Source organism: Glycine max, chromosome 17 (assembly GCF_000004515.6).
Source record: "Glycine max cultivar Williams 82 chromosome 17, Glycine_max_v4.0, whole genome shotgun sequence".
Taxonomy (NCBI): Eukaryota; Viridiplantae; Streptophyta; class Magnoliopsida; order Fabales; family Fabaceae; genus Glycine; species Glycine max.
Window position 1 is genome coordinate 9,891,976 of NC_038253.2, and position 24,461 is coordinate 9,916,436.

Here is a 24,461-nt window from a genome sequence, read left to right on the forward strand (position 1 = left end):
TGTCAAATAATAACATTAAATGATTATATAAGTAACAGTACTAATTTATTAACTTGTCAATGTCATCAAGAAATTTGACATGAGAATCATGTGTTTTTTTTGTGTGAACTGTATTTTCAGATAAAAATTTAAAAATATAATTTATAAAAAAATATGCTTTAATATTCTTACTTGACAATAGGAAATAAAAAAATTAAAGAACTAAAAAAAACTTTAAAAGACTAAATAAAAAAAACCTTGTTGGAACCAAAATCATATTTAATAGACTAAACTTATCATTCATATATATATATATATATATATATATATATATATATATATATATATATATATTATAATAGTTTATGATTACAGTGTAAATAAGAATACTTTATATTGTTATTACATTACCTATTTTCAATATAAATATACGATTCGGGAGTGGTTTTATTTGGACAGTAGGCATACTATTAAAGATTCAAGGTTATTTGGAGCTAAGCTACCTCTGAAGCAATAAATATCCACAAAAAAGTTGAAATTAATCAGGCACTAATTCATAGTATTTTGTAGGAAGTACGATATCATATGAAGACAATTTATCTTAAAGAGTTAATGAAAGAACATGAATTGAATTTGGAGGAAAAAATAATTTTTGAAAAATTTTTCTTATACATTAATCAATCAAAAAAGATTACAAGAGTTGTTATAAATACAAGCAAAGTTATAATTAGGAAGATAACTAACTAACTAAGAAGGTAAGTTAATAACTAGCTAATAGAATTAGTTATTAACTAAAAGACTAAAAAGAAAATAAAAGAAATACAAATGATAGAGAACATGAGACAAGAGAATGAGGCCTTTATGAATCTTGATTCGGATCAAATGACAATCCACTTCAATGTGCTTTGTTCTTTTATGAAAAGAGGGATTCTTTGCAAGCTGAATTGTAAATTCATTATCAGAAAAAGTGCAAAAAGGAACAGGAATGAAGAGATGAAGATCATCACAAAAATACTTTATCCGTTGTAATTCATAGGAAGAGAAGCAAGAGCTCTATACTTATCTTTAGTAGAGTTCCTGGAAACTTTTGATTGCCTCTTAGCCTTCCAAGAGATCAAATAATTACCAAGAAAAACATAATAGGCAGTGATTGAGTTGCGACTAACTGGACATGTAGCCCAATCAGAATCAGAGAAAGCTTAGATCTTTAGGTCATTATCAACAGGATAGAAAAGACCTAATCCTTGAGCACCCTTCAAATATCTTAAAATTCTTAAGGCGGCCTGTAAGTGAGGAGTTCTTGGCTTAGAAACAAACTAACTAACTTGTTGCACAGCAAAAGCAATGTTTGGTCGAGTATTGGTTAAGTAAAGTCTTCTAATAAGCCTCCTGAAAGAAGTGACATCCTCTAGAAGATCTCCCTCATCAGAGTTCAATCTAATAGAAGCATTGGCAGGAGAATTAGTTGGTTTGCAACCAGTAAGACCAAATTCAGAAAGTATTTCTAAGCAATACTTTCTCTGATTCAAAATCAAGCCAGTTTTAGATCGTGCAACCTCAAAGCCCAAGAAAAACTTTAAATTACCCAAATCTTTGATGTGTAACTGATCATGAAGTTGTTGTTTGACTGCATTTATTTCAACTAGACTATTTCCAGTAAGGACAACATCATCAACATAAACTAATAATGTTGTAAAGGAAGAAGGAGTTTGCTTGACAAACAAGGAATAATCTGAAGTGCTTTGAACATAGCCAAGTTGAAGAAGGGCAGAAGTCAACTTTTGATTCCATAGCCTACTAGCTTGTTTGAGGCCATACAATGATTTCTGCAACTTCCATACAAGACTAGGATCAGAAATGAGCATACTAGGGGGAGGCTTCATGTAAACCTCCTCATGAAGGTCTCCATGTAAAAAGGCATTATCCATATCAAGCTGCCGAAGAAACCAATTATTTGCAACAACAACAAATAAGAGAAATCGTACAGAGGTCAATTTGGCAATTGGGGAAAAAGTTTCAAAGAAATCAACCCCTTCTGTTTGAGTGAAACCCTGAGCTACCAACCTAGCTTTATATCTTTCCAAGGTACCATATGCTTTGTACTTAACTTTGTAAACCCATCTATAACCCATAATAGGTTTGCCTGAAGGAAGTTTAACCAAAGATCAAGTGTTGCTGCCATCATAGCTTCTTTCCAGCAGTCAAGTTTGTTGGCCTCTTTGAAGGAATGAGGCTCAGGATGAGCAGATATAGACATGCAAAAAGAAGTATGATTAGTAGAACATTTAGAATAAGAAAGAACATATTGCAAAGGATAAGGAGTTGTAGAATGAGTAGAAGCAGAATGAGAAGAAATATTGCCATAATGGTAATCAGACAAATAACTAAGAGGTTTCTTGAGTCTAGTAGAAAATCTTACAAGACCTACAGTGATTAGAAGTCTATCATTCTGAGAAACAGATTCAATAGAAGAAATGGACAAAGGGTTTATTACATGATTTTGATAAGATAAATGTTGATGAAAATCTTAAGTTTGAGTAGAAATATCAACATCAACAAGGGAATCAAAATTAGACAAATCAGTAGAAACACCATTGAAAGTTCCATGATCAGTGTTGTCAACGGCAAAAGGAAAAACTTTCTCATAGAAAATCACATTTCTTGGAACAAGAAAGGAATGAGAATGAAGATTAAAGAGAAGATAACCTTTTGTACCAACCTTGTAACCAATGAAAATGCACTTGGAAGCCCTTTTATCAAACTTAGTTCTACCTGAATCCAAAGTGTGAGCAAAAGCCAAGCAACCAAAAGTTCTGAGGTTTGAGAAATCAGGTTTAAAACCAAAAACAAATTCAAAAGGAGTTTTATTATGAAGTAAAAAAGAGGATGGTAACCGGTTGATAATATAGACAACATGTCTAATAGCATAAGACCAAAAATGAATAGGGGGTTTAGATTGAAATAACAAAGCATGACCAACATTTAAAAGATGTTGTATTTTCTCTCAGCAATACCATTATGCTGAGGAGTCTTAGGGAAAGAGGTCTCATGAAAGATGTCATGTGAGTTGAGAAAATCTGTTAAAAAAATTCCCTACCATTATCTAATCTTAATTTCTTCAATTTAACTGAAAACTGATTTTAAATGAAAAGTATAAAATTTGGAAGAACAGTTTTAACCTCGGCTTTAGTCTTTAATAAGTAGATCCAAGTGAATCTACTGAAGTCATCAACAACAGTTAAAAAATATTTGACCTTCAAAAAAAGGAATAGAATAGAGACCCCAAATATCAACATGAATTAAGTCAAAAAACTTTGAACTAACAGTAGTACTAAGTGAAAAGGGCAACTTCTTTTGTTTAGCATAATGGCAAGTATCACAAGGCTTAATAGAATCTAATGAAATTTCATTGTATTGAGAACATAGCTGTTGCAAAACTTTATTTGAGGTATGGCCTAGCCTAGAATGCCATAACATGGAACTATCAGTAGCATTTATAATAGAATTTGTAGTAGAATTTTTGTCCAAAACAATACAAGAATCTGTAAAAAAAGAAAAAGACTTCAAATCACTAGAATCCTGCAGATGAAAAAGACCATGGTGTTGCTTAGCTACTCCAATCATCTTGAAGTTGGAGGTATGCACAATGAGACAAAAGGATTTACGAAAAAGAACTAAGCAATCAATGGTATGAAGAAGTTTAGAAATGGAAACTAAGTGAACAGAAAAATTGGAAATATACAGAACATTCTTCAAAAGCAAATCACTTAAGTGAATATCACCAGCATAGAAAGCAGTAACAAAACTATTGTTAGGAAGTCTAACATGAATAGGTTTGATTTTCTTAAGAAAAGAAAAGGAAAATTTATTAGGACATATGTGATCTATGACACCACTATCAAGAATCCAAAGAGAAGGGTCAAACTTGATTGATTAACCACAAAATGCTGAATGTGATTAATAGAAGTAGAAGAACCCTTGGTCTGTTGAAGAAGAGCTATGATGACATTGTATTGGTCTTTGGACAAATGAAACTGATCTCGAGTTGAATTATCCTCCAAAGCAACAGTTTGTGAAGTTATATCAGAATTTACTTCAGCCAAGCTAGCAGAAGACTTGAAGTTCGAAGAGCCTCCTTTACCACGATTCCTATATCCAACAGGAAACCCATGATTGAAAAAACATGTTTCAACAATATGGTTAGTTTTTCCACAATGAGTACAAAGCTTATTGCCTTTAGGTCCTTTACCAGAATTACTAGGAACCTTGTGATTATTGGAAAAACTTTTATTGGAGGAGGTGACATTGGTATTGTCATTGACTGAGGAAAAAGCAACAATATTCTTAGGTGATTGTGAAGTAAAATCACCAACAAACTCTCTTTCATGCTGAAGCACAAGAGAAAAAGTTTTAACCAAGGAAGGCATAGGTTCCATAAGCATGACTTGAGATCTGACAGGTGCATACACATCATTGAGGCCACGCAAAAATGGATCACACAGTCATCTTCACATTCTTTCTTAAGTTTAGAAATGAGCCCACAAGAACAAGGACTAGAACATGTACACAACAAAAAACATCTATACAATTCTAGTTCTTTCCACAAAATCTTTAGACGAGTATATTACTCAGAAATGCTTGAGTTAACTTGCTTACAATTTTGGATTTGATCTTGAAGATCAACAATGTGAAACTTATCTGAATGCGAAGATTGATCTTTGAGATCTTTCCAGATTTCAAAAGCTGAATCCATCCACATCACCAATTGCTTGATAGCAGGACTCATGGAACGAGTGAGCCATGACATCACCATGCGATTGCAACGCCGCCAAGCTTTATGCATTGGATCTGTCGGTGAAGGACAAGGAAGTGTGCCAAAAATAAAATGCTCTTTGTTCTTGTATTCAAGCACCACAACCATATCACATTCCCATTGACGAAAATTGCTTTCTGTTAGTGGTGGCGAAATAAGAACAACCACAGGATTTTCTCCAGGATGAAGAAAATATGGATTGGCAGGATTGACAAGGTGATCAGAAGTTGAATGCTAATTGTTAACAGCCATGATCAATCAAGAAAAACAAGAAGAATCGAAAACGAAACCAAATTTCAGATGAACAAACGTGGAAGGATGATGAACGAAGAAGGCTCATGTGTAGGGATGATACCATGAAAGAACATGAACTGAATTTGGAGGAAAAAATAGTTTTTGAAAAATTCTCCTTATACATTAATCAATCAAAAAAGATTACAAGAGTTGCTATAAATACAAGCAAAACTATGATTAGGAAGATAACTAACTAACTAAGAAGGTAAGCCAATAACTAACTAATAGAATTAGTTATTAATTAAAAGTCTAAAAAGAAAATAAAAGAAATACAAATGATAGAGAAATCATCTAATCCTAATAGTTAAATCTTACAACCAGCCCTATGATCTATACTAGATTGCCATCAATGGGTGGTTAGTTTAGGTCGTTTATATATGTCTTATTCTCCTTAATGCTCTTGGGTTCACGCCTTATATACAAAAAATAATTCCGTTGAAAGAGTTAGTTTCACCATATTATAGTGTACAATATTATTGAATGGAATAGGATTGTCTTCCATAAGAAAAGAATGCCATCAACTGCAAACTTACTGCACACGTTTATACCCTGGTTTGGTGGTTAGCTTGTGTCTTTTATGGTCTATATGTCCATGGGTCTAGAGTTTAATGTGACTGGTGGAGAGTGGCACATGGTTTGCAAGAAAACAACTATTGTAATTGGCAAAAGTCTTTTGCTTATGTAATGATTGGATGTTGTATATGATAGTTAAAAGTTTGTTCTTGTACTTATGCAATTGTAAATCTTATTTGTAGTAATTAGAATCGTATATAGTTATGATGAAAGAATGTGGTGGGATACAAAGGTTTCAAAACATGATATGATTAGCTGAAATCAAGATTTTAAATATCACCCTCTCTGATGCATTGCAGTTTTGTTGTGTTTGTTGATATGGCCATAGATCGCAGACAAATACAATCAATGGTCCCAAAATTGTGGTTTTATTGTGATCACAGACAATTTAAAAATCTTGATTTAAAAATTAGAATGCATGAAACCTTTGATTTATTGGTCTTACAGCCGGTTTAAAATTTTTATATATTACTCTAATAAATATATTGTGTATCTCATTCCCTCATTTTTGTCTTTTAGGAATGAGCACACTGACTTGGCCCAATGTAACCATCATCCCCATTAGCCGGTATTAGCTATAATTCAGATTTAAAAGACGAGTTCCATATATATGCAATGGAAGAAAAGATAATTAACAACACTACATCTATTCCAAATGTAAATTAAATATGAAATATGACAAATCTTATGATAGATACAGGGCAATATTACATCAAGAAATGAAAGTAAAAATGTTTAGCTCGCCCATATAAGTAATAAAAAGATCACATGGGAGTAGATTATCATCATCAGGTGACAACATGCATGTAACAGATATCATATATGTTATATGTAGTGAAGATAACTTAGAGTTTGATATCTGTTTGTGAAGCAAAATAGGGTTGGACGGAAGACATAATTAACAAGCAATAATTGCAATAAGACATACTAGCTTAGGAGGTTTCATCATGAGAAGCACTGAAAGAAGGAGCTACAACAACAGAAGAATAAACCTTAGAACTTCCAAATGAAATTCCACAACAACCAGAACCTTGTTCAGGAATGGAACAAACTATAGTTTCCTCAACAAGGGTGTCAAATTCGTCTCTCACCATGATCTGGTTTTTCCAAGGCATGACTGTGGAATAAAGTGCATGGTTATTCTTCATGACTGCATGCTTAAGAAGTTGATAAGCCCTTGGATTCTTACCCAAAATGCTGCAATCTTCTTCATGAGTAGTGTTCATGATTCCAGGGTTGTTTGGAAAGTTTGTTTTGGCATTTCTCCCTCTAAGAAGCCTTGCAGCACAGTCATAAGCCAAGGCAGCTTCTTCTGCTTTGTCAAAAGTTCCTAACCAAAGTCTTAGTTTCTGAGAGGAGTCCTTGATCTCAGCAATCCATCTTCCTGAAGGTCTTTGTCTCACCCCAAGAAACTTTTTCTCACTCTTGTTTGCTACTTTTGGAACCTTATTCACGACTCTCTTCTCATAGGACTTGTCTAATATTTCAATAGACATCAAGGGAATATTATTCTTGTTTTGGTTTTGAGATTGGTGCGAAAATTTTGAGGTGTCTATGTTTTCCATGAGAGTAGGAAGAAAAAAAAAAGGGTTGGGTTGAATTTTAGCATAGATATGAGAAGAGGGTGAGCACTGATGAGTAATAAAGCCCTTGATGTAACAATGAGGTCGATGATGAGGTAATGGCATGCTATTTGTCGGATTTGAGTTTGTTTCATTCTCCAAAGGTTATTATACAGAAATAATTAAGGGCAAATAAAAGAGAAGAATTGTGGAATCTTATCAGAAAGAAATATTTTTTTAAAAGGCATCTGATTCAGATTGGAAACATGAAATAGTGAGAGACGTTGATAAACACTACTATAACTACTCTTTTAAATTGTAATGGACACATCTAAAATGTGGCATGGTTTATAAAGCATAAATGAATAGTATATTAATTTATCAGGGGGAATTAGGCTTATTTAAGCCTTTTGATGAAGATGAACATTAGAATAAACAAAGTTGTTAATGTTCAACACAGTTCAGGACGGAGGAATATCCTAATAAAATCTTTTTAGGCTGGTACAAGCTAAATTTCAGTGGTATATCTTTATAGACTTACACATTTAAGTCAATATTTTTGGGAGAAAAATATGACTTTGTAAAGTTTAAAAATGTACCTAAAGCCTATATGACCTATTTTATCTTATTCTTTTATGGGTTAGGAAATACGCGATGAGGTCTGAGAAATGACTCTAGAGTCAATCTTGTGAAATTTGTCATGCTTGCTTAAAAATACTTAGACGTCAAATCTAATGCACCACAACTGTAAGTGGGTGTACACCAGAAGGTTCTCAATGATAAACCTTATAGTTATTTATAATGTTAATTTTTTAACCGACAAATGTTAATGGTCAGTCGTGTTAGTTTGTGTTAACTGAAGGATTTGAATCCATGATTTCTTTTTCTTTTCTTTTTCTTTTATCACTGAATCAACCTTGTATTTCTTATTAATAATGTTGAGTTAACAAGTTGACTTTATAATTATTCTTAACTATGAGTCTGAGTCCTCCAAAAGAGGCTTCAGAACAACTAACATGCCAATTTAGCAAGAACATGTTGAATGATTTTGATAACTCAACAAATTAATTTCCCTTACGGACGTATTGTACTTCCATATATATTCCCAAGTTGTTTTACGTAATAGTTGGACCATTTTAATAATTCTCCATTATAGTTGAATTGCAAAGCTATAGGAATACGGATGTAATCATGTAATAGTTTCTTTAGCAAGAATAAACAGAAGTCATAAAAGAAACTATTACATTACATGATTACATTAATAGCTTTGTAATCCAACTACAACGTTTCATCGATCCATGCCTCTCCCCTGATAAAAGTAACGTTATTTTCTTGTCCCCAAAGGAAAACCAAAAAATAAGAAGAGCAGTCTTTTCTTTGTACTCCTCCCACCTACTCCGGGCAACTAAACACAAATACCACATAATTAAGGAAAAATCTCAAGGTTTTTTTAGAGTTGATTTAAAATTTTATTGAACAATATTTTAAGTTCAATCCAATGACATAAAAACTTTCATTGAAAGACATATTACACTTATGTATTTGTGAATTTAGAGAAACTGTAAGTTAATTTCACACCATTATGATCTAGACTAATCTCTATATGACATGCTATTAATTATTTCTTGTAACTTGAAAATCCTTTCATATTACATAGAGATTGATCGAGGACATAAATAGATGGTGGTTCAAAAAACCTAATATTTTCTTGTGTGTTAATGCTCTTTGTTTTATGGAATTCAATACGAGGGTAGTTAACAATTTTACATGCATACTAAAAGCAGGGCATGATGGTACTTCGACACCTGTTACTAGAAAGCAATTTCTTATGGTTCAAGTTGCTGAAGAAAAATCCAAGGTAATGAGCTGATATAAGCAACTTTTGTTCCGATTAATATATTTGAAAACCAACTCTTAGGTTAACAAGTACCCTCGAGGCAAAACTCCAACTGCCTAAAAACAAACTTCACACCTCAAAAGCCCGAAAACAAACAGAACCCACGTGTTTCTTTTAATTTCATACTCAAATTAAAAACTAGTATGGAACATTTGTCACATAATGGATGTCTTTGTTGTCATTTGTTAGTTCCTCCAAGTATGCTTTTATTCTCAATTATAAAAATAGCCTCTCAATTCTGGTGCACACTGCAAATTATCAGATGAGTCAGTGGGTAGTTTTCTTGTTGGATTATCTAAAGTTCTGTTTATATTCATTTAAAACCCTTTGCCAATTGCCAATCCTGTTTTATAGGTAAAAGTTAATAGTAAAATTTTGTTTAGACTCTGTTGAATGACCAACGATTGAAATTACTGACACATTCCTTGTATAGTATGAGGTATATCACTATATCTTGTCGAGTATATTACATAAAACAACGCTAATGACCGAATCTGATAGTACAGACACGAGAAAGGATGCAATTGTGACAGAAATCATATGGGTTGATGCCAAGCTTTCAATTATACTTGCTGTTGTAAGCAAAGGTACTTTGTTTTGCTTCCCTTAAGGCTATGATATTACACAATCCACATAAGTTAATACCAAAACCTCAATTTTCCTTCATCTAAACTCTGTTCATATGTACAGTATTGAATAAGCTACTTATTACGACAAGAAGAATAATTCAAATAAAAAGTACATAAACCTGTGTACTAGTGACTGGAGTCCCAGCTCATGGATCCATTTAAGAAGCCTAGAATGTTGGAATTAAATTCAATGTGTGGCCACTTTTGCAATTATTAAAATGTATAGTCATTATTTGTATAAGCTTGAATAAAGTGATTTATTTTAGAATTAAAGTTTTAAAGCTTAAGGGTATAATTATTATGGAAATTAATGTGTAAAGACTAAATTGGTATTTTTTTAATTTAACGAAGGGCTTAATATAAATTTATAAATTAGGTTTATAAACAAAGAGTGATGATTCCTATATTAGAAGTCACAAAGATCTCTCTTCTCGCTCAACATTTACAAACTTAGAAAGATTAACCTTCTTAATTATGCAACCATTCATTTATAATGAATTCAGTTCTAATTAATCCACATACCTCTAGAAGTCTTTTATTTAACAATGTGAAATTTAATGAAACTGAAATAAAGCAAATCTCAAGAGCTTGTTGTGCTACAAGATTCTTAGATTCAGATGATTAATTTGTGTTATGACTGTACACTGAGATGAAAACCCTTGATAAAACATCGTTAAACAATGTGTTGTCGTGTAAAAATCTTTAAACTCTTATCAACATTTATATAATTAGGTTGAAGATGCATCATGATTCATGCCCTATATCCATATATGCGTCATGAGTGAGAGAACAACCAGCACAAAACGACGTTGCATAGAACTAAGGAAATTGAGTATTGACCATAAATTAACCTATAACTCTAATCTCCTAGCTGGCTAGCTTTTCCTAGTTGTCAACAAGAGTAGTCGTGGACCACTATACTCTACATTAATTGCCATGTTCTTCTTCCATTCAAGATTAATACAGTACTTTATTTGGTTTAAAACCAAGTCAGGCACTGGAAAAAAAAAATTAAGCAATTTAGAAGAAAGAGAAGAAAAGAGAAAATAATTTATTTTTTTCCTTCTATATTAGGAATTTTAAAAGAAAAAAAAGTGATCTATAATTTTCAAATCATACTAATTAAGTTATCTTAAAATCCATTTTAACTCTCATATTTTAATATTTAGAAGAAAAAAAGTATATTATTTAGATTTTAGTTTTAATATGTTACTGATATATTTTTTTATGTAAATTTTATAATAATTATTGCATAAATTAATAATTTTTAATTATATAATCTTTCGCTATTAAATTATAACTAGTATTTTAACTTATGTATTGTATAAGATAAATACTTATTTGTATGCAATTATATATAATGCATAATAAACAAACATTTTAAATTTATAAATTATATTATTATTGAAATTCATAATAAATAATTTATAATGTGGAATAAGATTATTTTTAAGTTGAAATAGATAGGTAATTAATTAAGAAAATATATTAGTTTTAGTCGTTAGCTAGAGTTTTTTTTACTAATTACGAGATAATATGAAAAAAATGCATATTCTAAAGAGAGAGAAGGTTGAAAATTAGAGTGACGATGAGAGAGTAGGAACTGCACTTTTCATGCTTAAAAAAAAAGGAATTGCACTTTTTAAATTAAGTATTCTAATTTATAGTACAGAATAATTGTAAAAATATTATTTCTTTCTATCTAAAATAACTGTAGCATTTAAAAAAAATGTCCCAAGATAAATGTTATATTATTTTTTCAATGTAATATTAACTAATTGGTGAACTGACGTTGCCTGAAAATAAAAAGTATTGTTTGTTGTTTTATTTTATATTTCTTCCTAATTTGTTTGTAACATGAAATGTAAAGCATCGGTAATAATATTCTTAATAAGTTTCACTTTAATTTTTGGCAAATATTAATGAGTGTTCTTAAAATATTAGTTAAGAAATTAAAAAAGAGAAAGTTTTTTTTAGTGAGATATGAAAAATTATGTTGTAGACAATATCATAAGGATACTGGTTAACAAACCCTTATATCACTCTTTCATCTATTTAATATGTTAGTATTGTAAAATTCTATTCTCCTTTATGTATCTATTTATCAGCTTTTATTATTCGTGTAAAATAATATAAGATGATACTTATTTTGAAACAAGTGATTTAAAAAGTAATTATTACCTCCATTTCTATTTAAAAGACACAATTACCTAATTGACAGTGATTTAAAAAAATGGTTAATTTAGTTATTAACAATAAATATATCTTAAATTTATATATATATATATATATATTATAAAAATATCATTATCCTTAATATTTCTTTTTCTCTTCTAAATGCATGACAATATAATTTTGACGACTAGACCAACTTTATATCTCATTGTTACTTCTTTTACGGAAAGAAACTAAATTTCATTCATAATCAAATCATCAATACAAATAGGAATATGATCAAAAGTAATGGAAATACAAAGATGGGTCACTCTTGCAAGAGCATGAGCAGCACCATTAGCTTGTCTCATTATAAAACCTACTTTAAAGGTTGCATTAGAAAGAAGAAGTTGTTTACACTCATCAATATAAAAACTCCCGACTCATTTCTCAATTGTTTACATACCCTATCCACATCCATCTCAAAGAGAACATTGTTGTTTTCGGATTGCATCATGAATTGGATATATCATATCTCCATTTGTTTGCTCTCAACTGGCATTGTTAGCTTTAGAGTGATATGAAGTATGAACTAAAGAAAAGAAAAGTGTAATTAAGTCTATAGATAGATGAAACAAAAGTATATCTGACATCATGAAATACCATAACTTAAGGGCCGACCCAAGGATAAGACGACTTAAGTCCTTGCTTTAAATCCATCAAAAAATAATTTTGTTTACTATTAATATATGTATAACACTCCGTCCTGTTATGCGTGCGATCCTAAGAGAGACATACCAATGTGTTAGGCCGACTCTGAGAGAGATACTATTATAAAATATAGAGTAAATTACACAAACATTTTCTCAAATTTGGACATATTGCATATGCATTCCTTCTCTTAAAATGCATTTCTTTTGTACTCCCTGACCGAATCCATTAATTAACGTTATTAGTGTATTTGTGAAAGATCGAAATTATCCTTCATAGTTCTGAAACCCCTCATTTTTTTGTTCCCTCACATGTTCTGAAACCCCCCGAAATGTGTTTTTCTAGGGTTTGAGTTCTCTCTCAAGTTCGATGGTCACCATCTTCGTCTGCTAAGATTTCGACGGCCACCTTATGCGTCTGATTGGATTAAAAGTATATTTCTCCATTGATTTCTCCTTGGTGGTGTTCGACTATGTTGGCTTTGATGATTGTATTTGGCCGATGGTTTGAGTTGGTCGGTATTGGTTTGGTTGTGGTTTAACCTGAACTATGCAAAATTGAAAGTTTGAATTTGTTAATGTGCGTGTTTCATGCTTGTATTTAAACCCTAGAGTTTAGTTTTCTAATTTGGTTAATGCGATTTGAGTGGGTTTTACTGTTGTTGGGGACCACTGTTTTTGTTTGAGACAACTCTTGTTGTATGTTACCATTATTGTTGTTCGGGGACCACTGTTATTTTTGGATTTACTATTGTTCAAGGTGAAACTTGTTGTTGGGAACATTGTTGGGTTTATTATCTTTGTTTTGATTACTTGTCTCTATAGTGGTCTATTATGGACTTATTGTTTGACTATTTTATTATTTGGTTGTCGGCATACAAGAAATAGAATGGAAGACAATCCATATTTAGGTCTAGATCCAGGGAATATAGATTTTTTTGGTCCATTTTGTAGAATTGAGAAGGCAAACATTTCTCATAAAAAATGTGGATCCTGATAAGTAAGGCTTTTATGATGCGATTGATGTGCTAATGGTAATTATTGTCGTCTGGCCAATGATTCTAATGTTATGTCAATGTATGCCAAGAATCCAAATAGTAGTTATATTCATTTGTATGCGACTAGAAATAAAGATGAGTTTTGACATGCATCACCTGTTATTGAACTTGCACCTATTGTTATTGAACCTGTAAATTTTGTGTGTTTTTGTGCTTTTTGTAAATTTACACTTTTTATTAAAACTTTATATGACCTATGTGTTACTAATAATAACTTTTTTTTTATTTGTTTTATAAGGCAACAAATTCTAAAGCCACAACAAATACTAGAACTAAACCTCCAAATTCTAATGCTCCTCTAACACAACAATTTGGAGATACCTTTCAAGTATTCTTAAACCAGTTTTAGTGTTTCTCTAACCAAGCTGTAAATTATTTGTAAATTAATCCAATTTTTAATTTCACTAATAGGAATCACAAAAAAAAAAAATGCAGGGGGTAGCTCAGTCTTCCAACCAAGAAGGCAATACTAACACAACTGAAGGTTCAAAGAAGAGAAAAAGACAAAAACCAAGAGTCAAAAGCCTTAATAGTAATTAGAATATGATTTGATATATTGTAATGTTTGTTTATGGGGAGACTCTTTTTAAGTATATGCTTGTCTTTTGCCAAACAACTTCATGTGTAGGGGTTGTTTTATGAAAAACAAGCTTATTGTTACTAGATACTAAACATGACTTTGTTTTTAATTTTTTGGGACAACTTTATTTTGAAGATACACAATAATAGGCAAATTGAGAGTGTGAATATTATTATGTTATGAATGAAATTGAGACAAATAGAATACTTTCTTATGAATTGACTATCTTTATCCAATAGTCCAATTTTATGATTAGTTATGAATTGATTCTTAGTATTTTGAATATAACATGAAGAATAAGAATGAAGAATGATTTGTGTACCTATTGAATCCTTAATTTTGAGAGTGAGGATGAAGAATGAAGAATGGGAGAAATGGAAATATAAAACTGCATTCACATGAAAATAATTCATTTTAAACATTACTAGGTCACACTAACTAACATCATTAATAGAAACTCACTTAGTAACAACCTAAAATAAACAATACAACATCAATTCATTTTAAACAATCACCTAAAAATACTTACTTAAAGATACTAACTATAACTAAAATAACAATAACAATTACAATTAACATAGTGAATGTTGCAAGATTTCCTTTCAACCATTCACAATTTCCTTCTAAAAGTAACAACTTTGTCTCCATTCATGCAAATTCTCATATCATGCATTCCATATTCATCTTTACTTCTTCCATATCTATCTTCATGCATTCCATCTCCATCTTTAACTTATCATAATAATCTTCAAAAAAATTTTTCAAGCCAATCAAACCTATTACAACCTATGGCCTTACACATATAAAATAAGTGATTCAAATTGGCTATGGTTCTGTTACATTTTATTTCCATTAGTGATCCACACACATAGTACATTTTTTTAGTGTTTCACAAATATCGTGCCCCCATTAGCATTGTCAGAAGATGCAACCCTTGAATGGGATATTTTTTCAAACACCCTACAAGCAACAAACAAAAACCTTAAAACAAAAACACAATGATATAACATTCTGAATTTGGAAATCAATGAACAACAACAACAACAGCCAACAACCCACACTAGAAACCTTTAACCCAAAAAACACACCAAATAGGTATAGAAAGGAAACAAAAAAATGCACCTAATTGTGAGACAAACTGTGATTTGCGTCAAACTATGAAACCTTAAATACAAAAACAAATGAAACCTATAACCCACCGTCAATAACTTATGAATGCATGAAGAAATCGAACAAGGGTATGAAGAAATCAATTTGACCAACAAGAATCAAACAAAAACCAACAAAGGCATGAAGAACCCTTAAAATATATGATTTAAATTGTTAGTAGGGAAAAGACATGAGTATTTTTGTCATAAAATTTTTCTTAAAGGACCATGTGACTAACACGTGACTATTATGTGTAAACAAAATTAACACTGTTATTGGAGAAGGAATACTAGTGTAACTGGAATTCCAAAATAATGGGTGTTTGTGTAGGGATCAAATATGAAGAAAATACGCGTGTAATATCTTCAAACTTGGAAGGATATTTGTATATTTTGCTCTAAAATATAAATAAATAGAACATTAAATTTATACTAACTTATTATTTATTTATTTTAAAAATGATTAAATTAAAAAATATTAGTTATCTCTATTTTTCTTTTTCCTCCAAAATTCAATCTATAAATGAATTAAGGAAGAATTGAAGTTTAATAGGGATAAATTTTAATGACATTCTCTCTTACATGCTTTATAAAAAAATGATGTTCTCTATGATTATTTAAAGTTTATTAAAAATTATCATTGGTAAATTTTGTTTCTCATTAAAATAATGATTTTCAATAAATCCTAATAAATCATAAAAAATATTTAAAAGACATAAAAAATATTTAAAAAAGAGTGTAGAGTGTAAGAGAAAATGTCACTAATATTTCATATAACAAATTCATGAATTCTTATCTAAAATTAGAATTATTTTTTTTTCAAAATATCTTTTCACTTACCTCAATATCTTTTTTTAATGTTATAAGCACATAATTTTAATTATTGACAAAAAAACAAATATAAAACTTATTAAATGAGATAAATCTTGCTCTCAAAAGTGGATTTCGATTCATTCATCATTGAATAAGTTTCACATTAATTTCACTCAATAATAAAAATACATTAGAATCATTAGAAAGTACGTTGTATTTCAATAACAAATTATTTTTTTCGAAAAAGGTATTTTCTTAACAGATTTAAAACATGAGTTAGTTTAAGCAGATTGATAGTAGTAAAAGTAATCTATTACCTCACCTTGAATGACCTTTACTAAAAATTTGCGTGCAGTTATATCTAATATCTAATAATTAATAAATTGAAATTAAGTGATTTTTTAGTCCCTTAAATTTTTTCAAAATTAGGTTTATAGTTTCTGAATTTTTATTAACTAGTCAAGGTATTTTAATTTTTTTTCCATTAAGATTTTTAGTTTCTAAACTTTTATTTGACAGACTAAGATCTCTGAACTTTTATAATTTTAGTTTTAAGTCCCTAAACCTAAACAAAAATTTGAACTCATTATTTTAATTTATTTAATGAGATTTTAAAAACTAAAAATAAAAAATTTCAAAAGTTTAAGAACTAAAATACTTAGTAAAAAAAGTTAAGAAACCTTAACTAGTCAATCAAAAGTTAAGGGATTAAAAACCTTAATCCAAAGAAAATTAAGAGATCTTGATTAGTCAAACTAAAATTTACCCACTAAAAACCCAATTTTGAAAAAGTTAAGTACTTAACCCAAAAGATTAAAAACGAACAAAGGTTTTCATTTGCATCACTTAACTACAATCCAGAGTATAATTTCTTCAGCCTATTAGGTTCCTTCAAGTCTATTGTAGCTCAAAGCTCATCAAAGTGTCCTTCGTCTCAACATGAGCTTTCATTTGCCCTCTTCAAACCAAATTCAAGACCTCCTATGCAACTGAATCTCTTTTAATTACAACAGTAAATAAATGCTACTCTTGACAAACAAATTATGAGAAGAAAAATAAATGGAAAGATGCAGACCAAACAGCAACACGGATAATTTATTTTAGCATTTCGTGTACCGGTAGTCGAAGAAGGTATCGTGCCCTTAAGCATTCTCGTTATAATATACAATACAATGATGAGCAGCTAGCAGCACTAAATGGCTGATCCAGAGAGCAAGATGGCTGAAGCATTCGCCTTAGCAATCTTGAGTGTTTTTGGATTTAGAAATGGTATCAGTCTCCTGTAAGCATGTACACATCCATCCATGTTAGATGAACAAAGAACCTGGAAAGGATAAGCCTTCTAAAAAATTGCTATTAATTATGGCATTACTGGCTGATACAATCAAGGCGGTGCACCAAGCGATTCAACAGATATTTTGACTCACGGTGTCTACCTTTTCCGAGTAAAGATTTAAAAACACGAAGGTAGGCAAAACGGGACTGCGGACTTCCCTTACTCCATGCCTTCAGGAATTTTACAGCATCTACTACGGACCCAAACTTTGAAATATACTACACAAAGGGTTCACTGAATGGAGTAAATGTGTGTGAAATCATCAAACACAAAAGGTCAAGTGCCTCCTCAAATTTCCCAATTTCCAATAGGTTATCAATCAGTTTCAGATATGTATTTTGCGTCGGAGATTTACCATGCTTTCTAACAATCTTTACAAGCAACTTGTAACCATCATCTATTCTCTTTTGACTAAGAAAACTGTCTATCAAAACACCCAAAACAGCAGCATCTGCTTTGCACCCCTTTTCGATCGTCTCATGTAAACAAAGTAATGCCCTATCTATTTCATTTGCATCACAATGCCCTTGGATCAAGATGGTCCAAATCTTAATATCAGGGATGCATCCACAAGATTCCATCTCCTCCAGCACTTTACATGCTTCTTCAAGCCTCCTCATCTTACAAAATCCAAATACCACTTGATTGTATGTAGGTGTTATCAGGCTCATAGCCAGCATTTCTCATATGATTAACAACATTCTCAGCTTCATCAAGTTTCCCGGCACCTGTCAAAAACTTGTGGATTCCATCATATATTGCCTTGCAGAGAATGCCCTGTTGACTATTTCGTAGAAATCCTGAAAACTAAAAACTAAGTCCAAATCCGGCATATCACTAGCAGAGATGCTTTTCAAAAGAAGCAGGCAATCCCCAACTGATGGTTTATACGAACAATGACCATCCATTATAAGCTCATAAAGCTTGACAACATCCTCCAGCATCTTATTCTTAAGAAGCATCCTCGATAGTTTTATGTAAGTTTCAATATCCAATTCATGACCTGCACTCTTCATCTCCTCAACAACACGCCAAAGCTTCTCAATTGAGTTAGTTCTCGCGAGAACTCCTACAATTGAATTGTAAGTCACTGTATTATGCTCACACCAGATTGGTTATCAACCCAATGAAAGAAACCGCAAGCCTTTAAAGGAGTTTCTCGAAGCTCTTTCAAAACCCTTATTACAAAATTATTATCTGACAGGTGAATTTTAAGCTTTGAAAGTTCGCCCATAACCTCATCACCCCATTCAGACCTTGAAATGATATCAACCACCTTGGTGCAAACACTTGCATTTTGCTGAATGCTCCAATTATAGAAGCGGGTAAATACTGATAGTACTGGCCAAAACTCTCATTTTATTAATCTCGTGGTGCAAAGATACATCTAGGGATTAGAGCCTAGCCTCCCTAACCAAACACCATGATTACCGAATAAGTAATTCTAGGCGGTTAGTCTCTATTTATAGCCAAAGACTAGCTAACTAACTACCTTTAATTGACCTAAATCAGTTATAAGACTAACTACTAAACTGTAATGACCTAAATCAGTTATAAGACTAACTACTAAACTGTAATTGATCTTAGTCAACTACAGTTAACTCTGGTTCTGGCAGCTGCTCTGGCTTCAGCTTTTACTTGCCATGGGTACAAAGAGAATAGGAATTCCTGCCATTTCAATCTTCAATTTTCTGGTAGCTTCCTCAGCCTCCTCATTCCATTTGAAGCCATCTTTCTTTAGCAAGTTGTACAAGGGCCTTGCAATTCTACCATAGTCCTGAACGAACGTCTGTAATACCCTGTGAGACCAAGAAATCCCCTTAAGGATTTCACATCGCTAGGAGTAGGCCGGCTTCTCATGACCTCTAATTTTGGGGGATCTGCAGCTACACCTTCCCCAAAAATTATATGCCCCAAATACTCTAACTAACTCTGCCCCAAACTGCATTTTTTCTTATTGACCAACAACTTATTCTCAGCCAAGAGGGATAGGACAGCTCTCACATGAGTCCCATGATCCTCTTTACTTCTGCAATAGATGAGGATATCATCAAAAAATACCAAGGCAAACTTCCTTAGGCATGCCCACAAGACCTCATTCATTAAGGCTTGGAACGTGGAAAGGGCATTCGTAAGACCAAAAGGCATTACTACAAACTCATAATGACCCTCATGGGTTCTAAATGAAGTTTTTGGAATATCTTCTTCCCTCATTCTGATTTGATGATAACCGGATTTAAGATCAAGTTTAGTAAAGATTATTGCACCTCCTAATTCATCTAGCAGTTCATCGATAATAGGTATAGGGAATTTATCGGGGACAAATATTTTATTGAGAGCCCTGTAATCCACACAAGATCTCCATCCTCCATCTTTTTTTTTCACTAGCATAATAGGGCTTGTATAAGGGCTAATACTGGGCCGAATAACCCTTGAATTGAGCATGTCATCAACTAGCTTCTCAATTTCATTTTTCCGGTAATGAGGATACCTTCTGTCCATGTAGGCATTAGGTTTGCTTCTTGTACAGCTTGTAGGTCCTGATAGCACAATAGGAATCCCTCTCCTTCATTCCACAGTACCTTGACAATGGACCTCAACGAAATAGCAAATCTGGCCATTGCAGGTTCTCCCTTTAGGGTGAAAGACCCCTCAGTTGTAGGTATCTTCAGAGTTAACTCTCTGAAATTTGCCCTTATCTCACCTAGGGATGCCAACCATTCCATCCCTAATACCACATCCACTCCAGTCATTTCAAAGACAAATAAGTCTTACTGGATTTGCATTCCTTGTATCTGTAATTTTACATTATTGCATACTCCCTCACACCTGATTTTTCGTCCATCCCCTACTTCCACAGTATATGGATTAGTGGTTGTGACTGGTATTTGTTGTTTTTTCACTACTGCAACAGAAATGAAATTATGAGAGGCACCACAATCCACTAATACAATGATTCTGTTTTCATCAATTTTTTCCCAAAGTCTGATGGATTTTTTTGAAGTCAATCCTAACATGCTATATAGGGACAACTAAATGCTCTGTAGCTATTTCTCATGCCTTGCCTCCTCTTCTTTTTCGTCTTCTTCATCTTGTCCTTCTCCCAAATAAGGACTTGGAATTGTTTATTGGGACATATATGACCAGGGCTAAATTTCCCGTCACAACAGTAACAAAGTCCTTTTTCTGCCCTCTCCTGGAACTCAGCATCTGAAAGCCTCCTAAAAGGCCTGCCTCTGTATGCTCTAGTGGACTTCAAACTATTTGACTCTAAGCTTGAGCTCGTCTCTCTTGTTTTTGTCGTGATTCCTTTGTTTCCTGGATCCCATGTTATAGTTTCTTGATGAACTGTAACTTCTAGTTGAACCCCCTTTGTTTCCTCCAGAGTTACCTTTTTCTATTAGTGAATTTTTCTAATCTATCCGTTGCGCATAGTCCATCAATTTAGGGAGAGAGTTTACTGGATGCAACTTCAGCTCTGCCCTCACCACATCTTTCAACCCATTCAGGAATATCCCTTTCAAGTACTCAGGTTTTCTTCCTCTCAGCAGACCTGCATATAATTTGAACTTTTCGCGATATTCTTCTACTGTTCCTTCGTGTTTCAGACTAAGTAGTAGCTCGTATGGGCTTTGGTTCATCGAAGGCTGAAATCACTGAATCACAGCTTGCTTGAAATCAGTCCAATTAGGGTTTTTCGCGCAAAATTCCCGCCATTGGTGCCAGGTTAGTGCCTTCCCTTCCATTGCGACCATTGCTGCATGGATTCTATCCTCTTCCTCCACGCCTTTAATCTCGAAATAACGTTCCACCTTATTCGTCCAGCCAAAAGCGTCTTCTCTGACAAAAATCGGAATCTCGAGTTTCCGCCATTTCGCATCTCGATCGCGATAATCGCGATTCTGGCGTTCCACATGGTCGCGATTGCCGCTTCCATGATTGGTGCACGGCAAGTTCCACACCGTCACAATTAGCTCCACTAATTGTTCCTTCAACTCCGCTCGTTCAATGCGTTCATCTTCATACAAACGCTTCAAACTCGCGACATCCTCATGCGTATTGATCATGCCTTCATAGCCTTGTTCCAGAAATTCCACACGCACATCCATGCCTCCTCGCGTTAAAACCATGAACAGCTTCACATCTCAGGATCGAAATTTTGCTCTGATAACAGTGATAGAACTGGCCAAAACTCTCGTTTTATTAATCTCTTGGTGCAAAGATACACTAGGAACTAGATCCTAGCCTCCCTAACCAACCACCATGATTACTGAATGAGTAATTCTAGGCGGTTAGTCTCTATTTATAGCTAAAGACTAGCTAACTAACTACCTTTGATTGACCTAAATCAGTTATAAGACTAACTACTAAACTGTAACTGATCTTAGTCAGCTACAGTTAACTCTGGTTCTGGCTGCTCTGGCTGCTGCTCTGGCTTCAGCTTATACTTGCCATGGGTCCTTCCTTCATACACTTGCTTTACAGGTAGCCTAACAGATACACACAATCCATGTTCATACTTTTCCTTCTAAAATCAGCTAAAATTGGAAGATACATCTCTTCATCATAATAAAACTTTTTTCTCTTCATAGTCCATAGAGTAATCCAAAATTGTTTTATCGTCTCCTCAGTGGCCAAGATTCTAAGAATTAAGCTATACAGTTTCGAATTCACTCTAAACCATTCTTCGGTACTGACCCAATTGAAAAAAAGATCAAGCTTTTTCAGCGTTTGCTTCTAACCGCTTGAAAAAGTAAACAGCAGTTTCATGGGTCATGAATGGGCAGCATTTTTCTGACTCGCGCTCTAACCCCTTGGACCAATCGCTAGTCAAAATAAGTTCAACAATGGAATTCGATTTCGAAGAAAAGTAGAGTTTCTGATGAATGTTGGGAAAGCGAAAATGGTGAGATTGATCCAAAAGGGGAGATGGAGTGCAGAGAGAGAAATGAGTCACCTGATTCCGAGTGAGTTAAAGAGACCGAGTTGCAGTGACTCGGCTGGCGAGTGGCGACTCGAGGAAGTTGATGTTCGCAACAATTGCCTTGAGACGATTCATTGCAGATCAGAAGAACAACGCTAATGTTGGAGCATTGGTAAAGAGTGGAATCGGAATTGACACAGTTGGAGTGAAAGCAGAAGTCCTAATTTTCTTCTTCCATAATTTGAGGTGCACTACATGAAATAAAGTTTTTAAATTATAAAATAATTATTTCATCTTTACAAATTTTAGCCAAATCATCAATTTATGATGGATAATATATTTAAAATAAAATAGTAGAGAATTAAAAATTTATATATCATTTGTAAATTTCTAATGAAATAAAATATTTGTTCTGATCCATTATAAAATATGTTTATTAATTACTCAATTGCAGACATGATTTGAAAAAAAATTGTCTATTTATCCAAAGACATAGAATTGTTTATTAAATTATATAACTATTTAGGGAGCTCATGGCTAGCTCATAAAATTAAGAGTTAAGACCGAATAGACCAAACCTATTTATTAAAAAATTGGACTAAAACATCTTTTAAAGCTTATTTAAAGAAAAAGGTAAAGCATTAAGTCACTTAAAACATTTGTTAGACCAGGTGGATTAGTTTCTTTAATAATAATAATAATAATAATAATAATAATAATCCTAAAAAGATGTTTATGTCTATAGGCTCATTGATCTGCACAACAACCTATTTTCATGGCTACTTATATTAAAATTGGACAAAAATTGTAGCCAATAAATAATTTGATAAAATTACTAATATTTTTCACCTCATAGATAAAAGGCTAAAATAACTATAAAAAAAAGAGAGATAAAAGGCTAAAATCTCTAGTAACTATTAGATATTGAAGGTGATCTCAATACTTGAAGTTTGATGTGAATATTAAATTTAGTCACAACTCAATTTGATAATAAAAATAAAAAAAACGGCATAAAAATATCCTTAAACAAATTATTATTATAAAAACTCAATATTTCAACATTTCACTTCTACTATAATGAAAAACAAAAACCTAAATTATAATTTTTGTCCCTTTAAATCTTGATATGAAATTTTAGTCCTTTTTATTTTTCTCCATGATTTTAGTTCGCACATTTTAAAGAATTCACAATTTTAGTACAATTTTCAATTTTGCATATTTTTTTTAATTTTTACATTTTCATAAATTTAATTATTTTTTAATGATACCTTAAATGAATATGTTAAATCTAAAGTTTAACTGGACAATAATGAAAGAAATAAAATGCATACAAAATTGAGGATTGAATTAAAATTGTGAATTTTTGAAGATATGAAAACTAAAATTACAAAAAAAATGGGACCAAAATCATGGATAAAGAATTAAAGGGGACCAAAAATGATAACATATACCATTCCAAATTCAAACCAGCTTTAAAATCATTCTTAATTTGCTGCCACTACAAGCTGCTCCATGACACTACAGTCACCCGGGGCAACCACTCCATGCTTAAGCATTCACCTTAGCAAAATCTTGAGTGTTTTTGAATTTAAAGATAGGATCAGTGTCCTGCAAACTTTGGACTAATCAGTCTTAACAGAAATGTGAACGTTCATGAGCTGTTAACTCTTTTTGCTCCTTTTAAAGGCAACTATGATGTGAAATTAAAAAGGCATAAAGTAGGTACAGCACCATTAACTTTTGACATCCTTATTAATATTGCCTCTTACTAGCTCAAGTTAGCATTAGCAACGAAGGAAATCTTCGAAACAAAACAAAAACAACGAAATGATAACATCATTCTTTTTCCAAATTGAGTAGTCAACTCAGGCCCTTATCAAAAGTCAAAACACATTTGAATTTAACTATAAAAATTATAAACCATTACAGAAAAAAGATATCAACTTAATATAAGAAAATGAACAAATATTGGAAGTAAAAACAATCCCATT

The 24,461-nt window shown here is 32.3% G+C and overlaps 1 protein-coding gene and 1 long non-coding RNA gene across 2 annotated transcripts; both read right to left on the minus strand.

The window, feature by feature from the left end:
- Window positions 1–6,427: 6,427 nt before the first annotated feature.
- Window positions 6,428–7,308, minus strand: LOC100800716 (AP2-type DNA binding domain-containing protein). The gene has a single exon (NM_001317652.2). The coding sequence runs from the start codon at window positions 7,222–7,224 to the stop codon at window positions 6,592–6,594; it is 633 nt and encodes a 210-aa protein (NP_001304581.2). The 5' UTR covers window positions 7,225–7,308; the 3' UTR covers window positions 6,428–6,591.
- Window positions 7,309–17,023: 9,715 nt separating this feature from the next.
- Window positions 17,024–22,771, minus strand: LOC106796782 (uncharacterized). Its single transcript, XR_001385867.2, has 2 exons — window positions 22,504–22,771; window positions 17,024–17,490 (listed from the first exon to the last, which is right to left on the minus strand). It is a non-coding gene; the product is annotated as an uncharacterized lncRNA (long non-coding RNA).
- Between the last annotated feature and the right edge of the window lie 1,690 nt (window positions 22,772–24,461).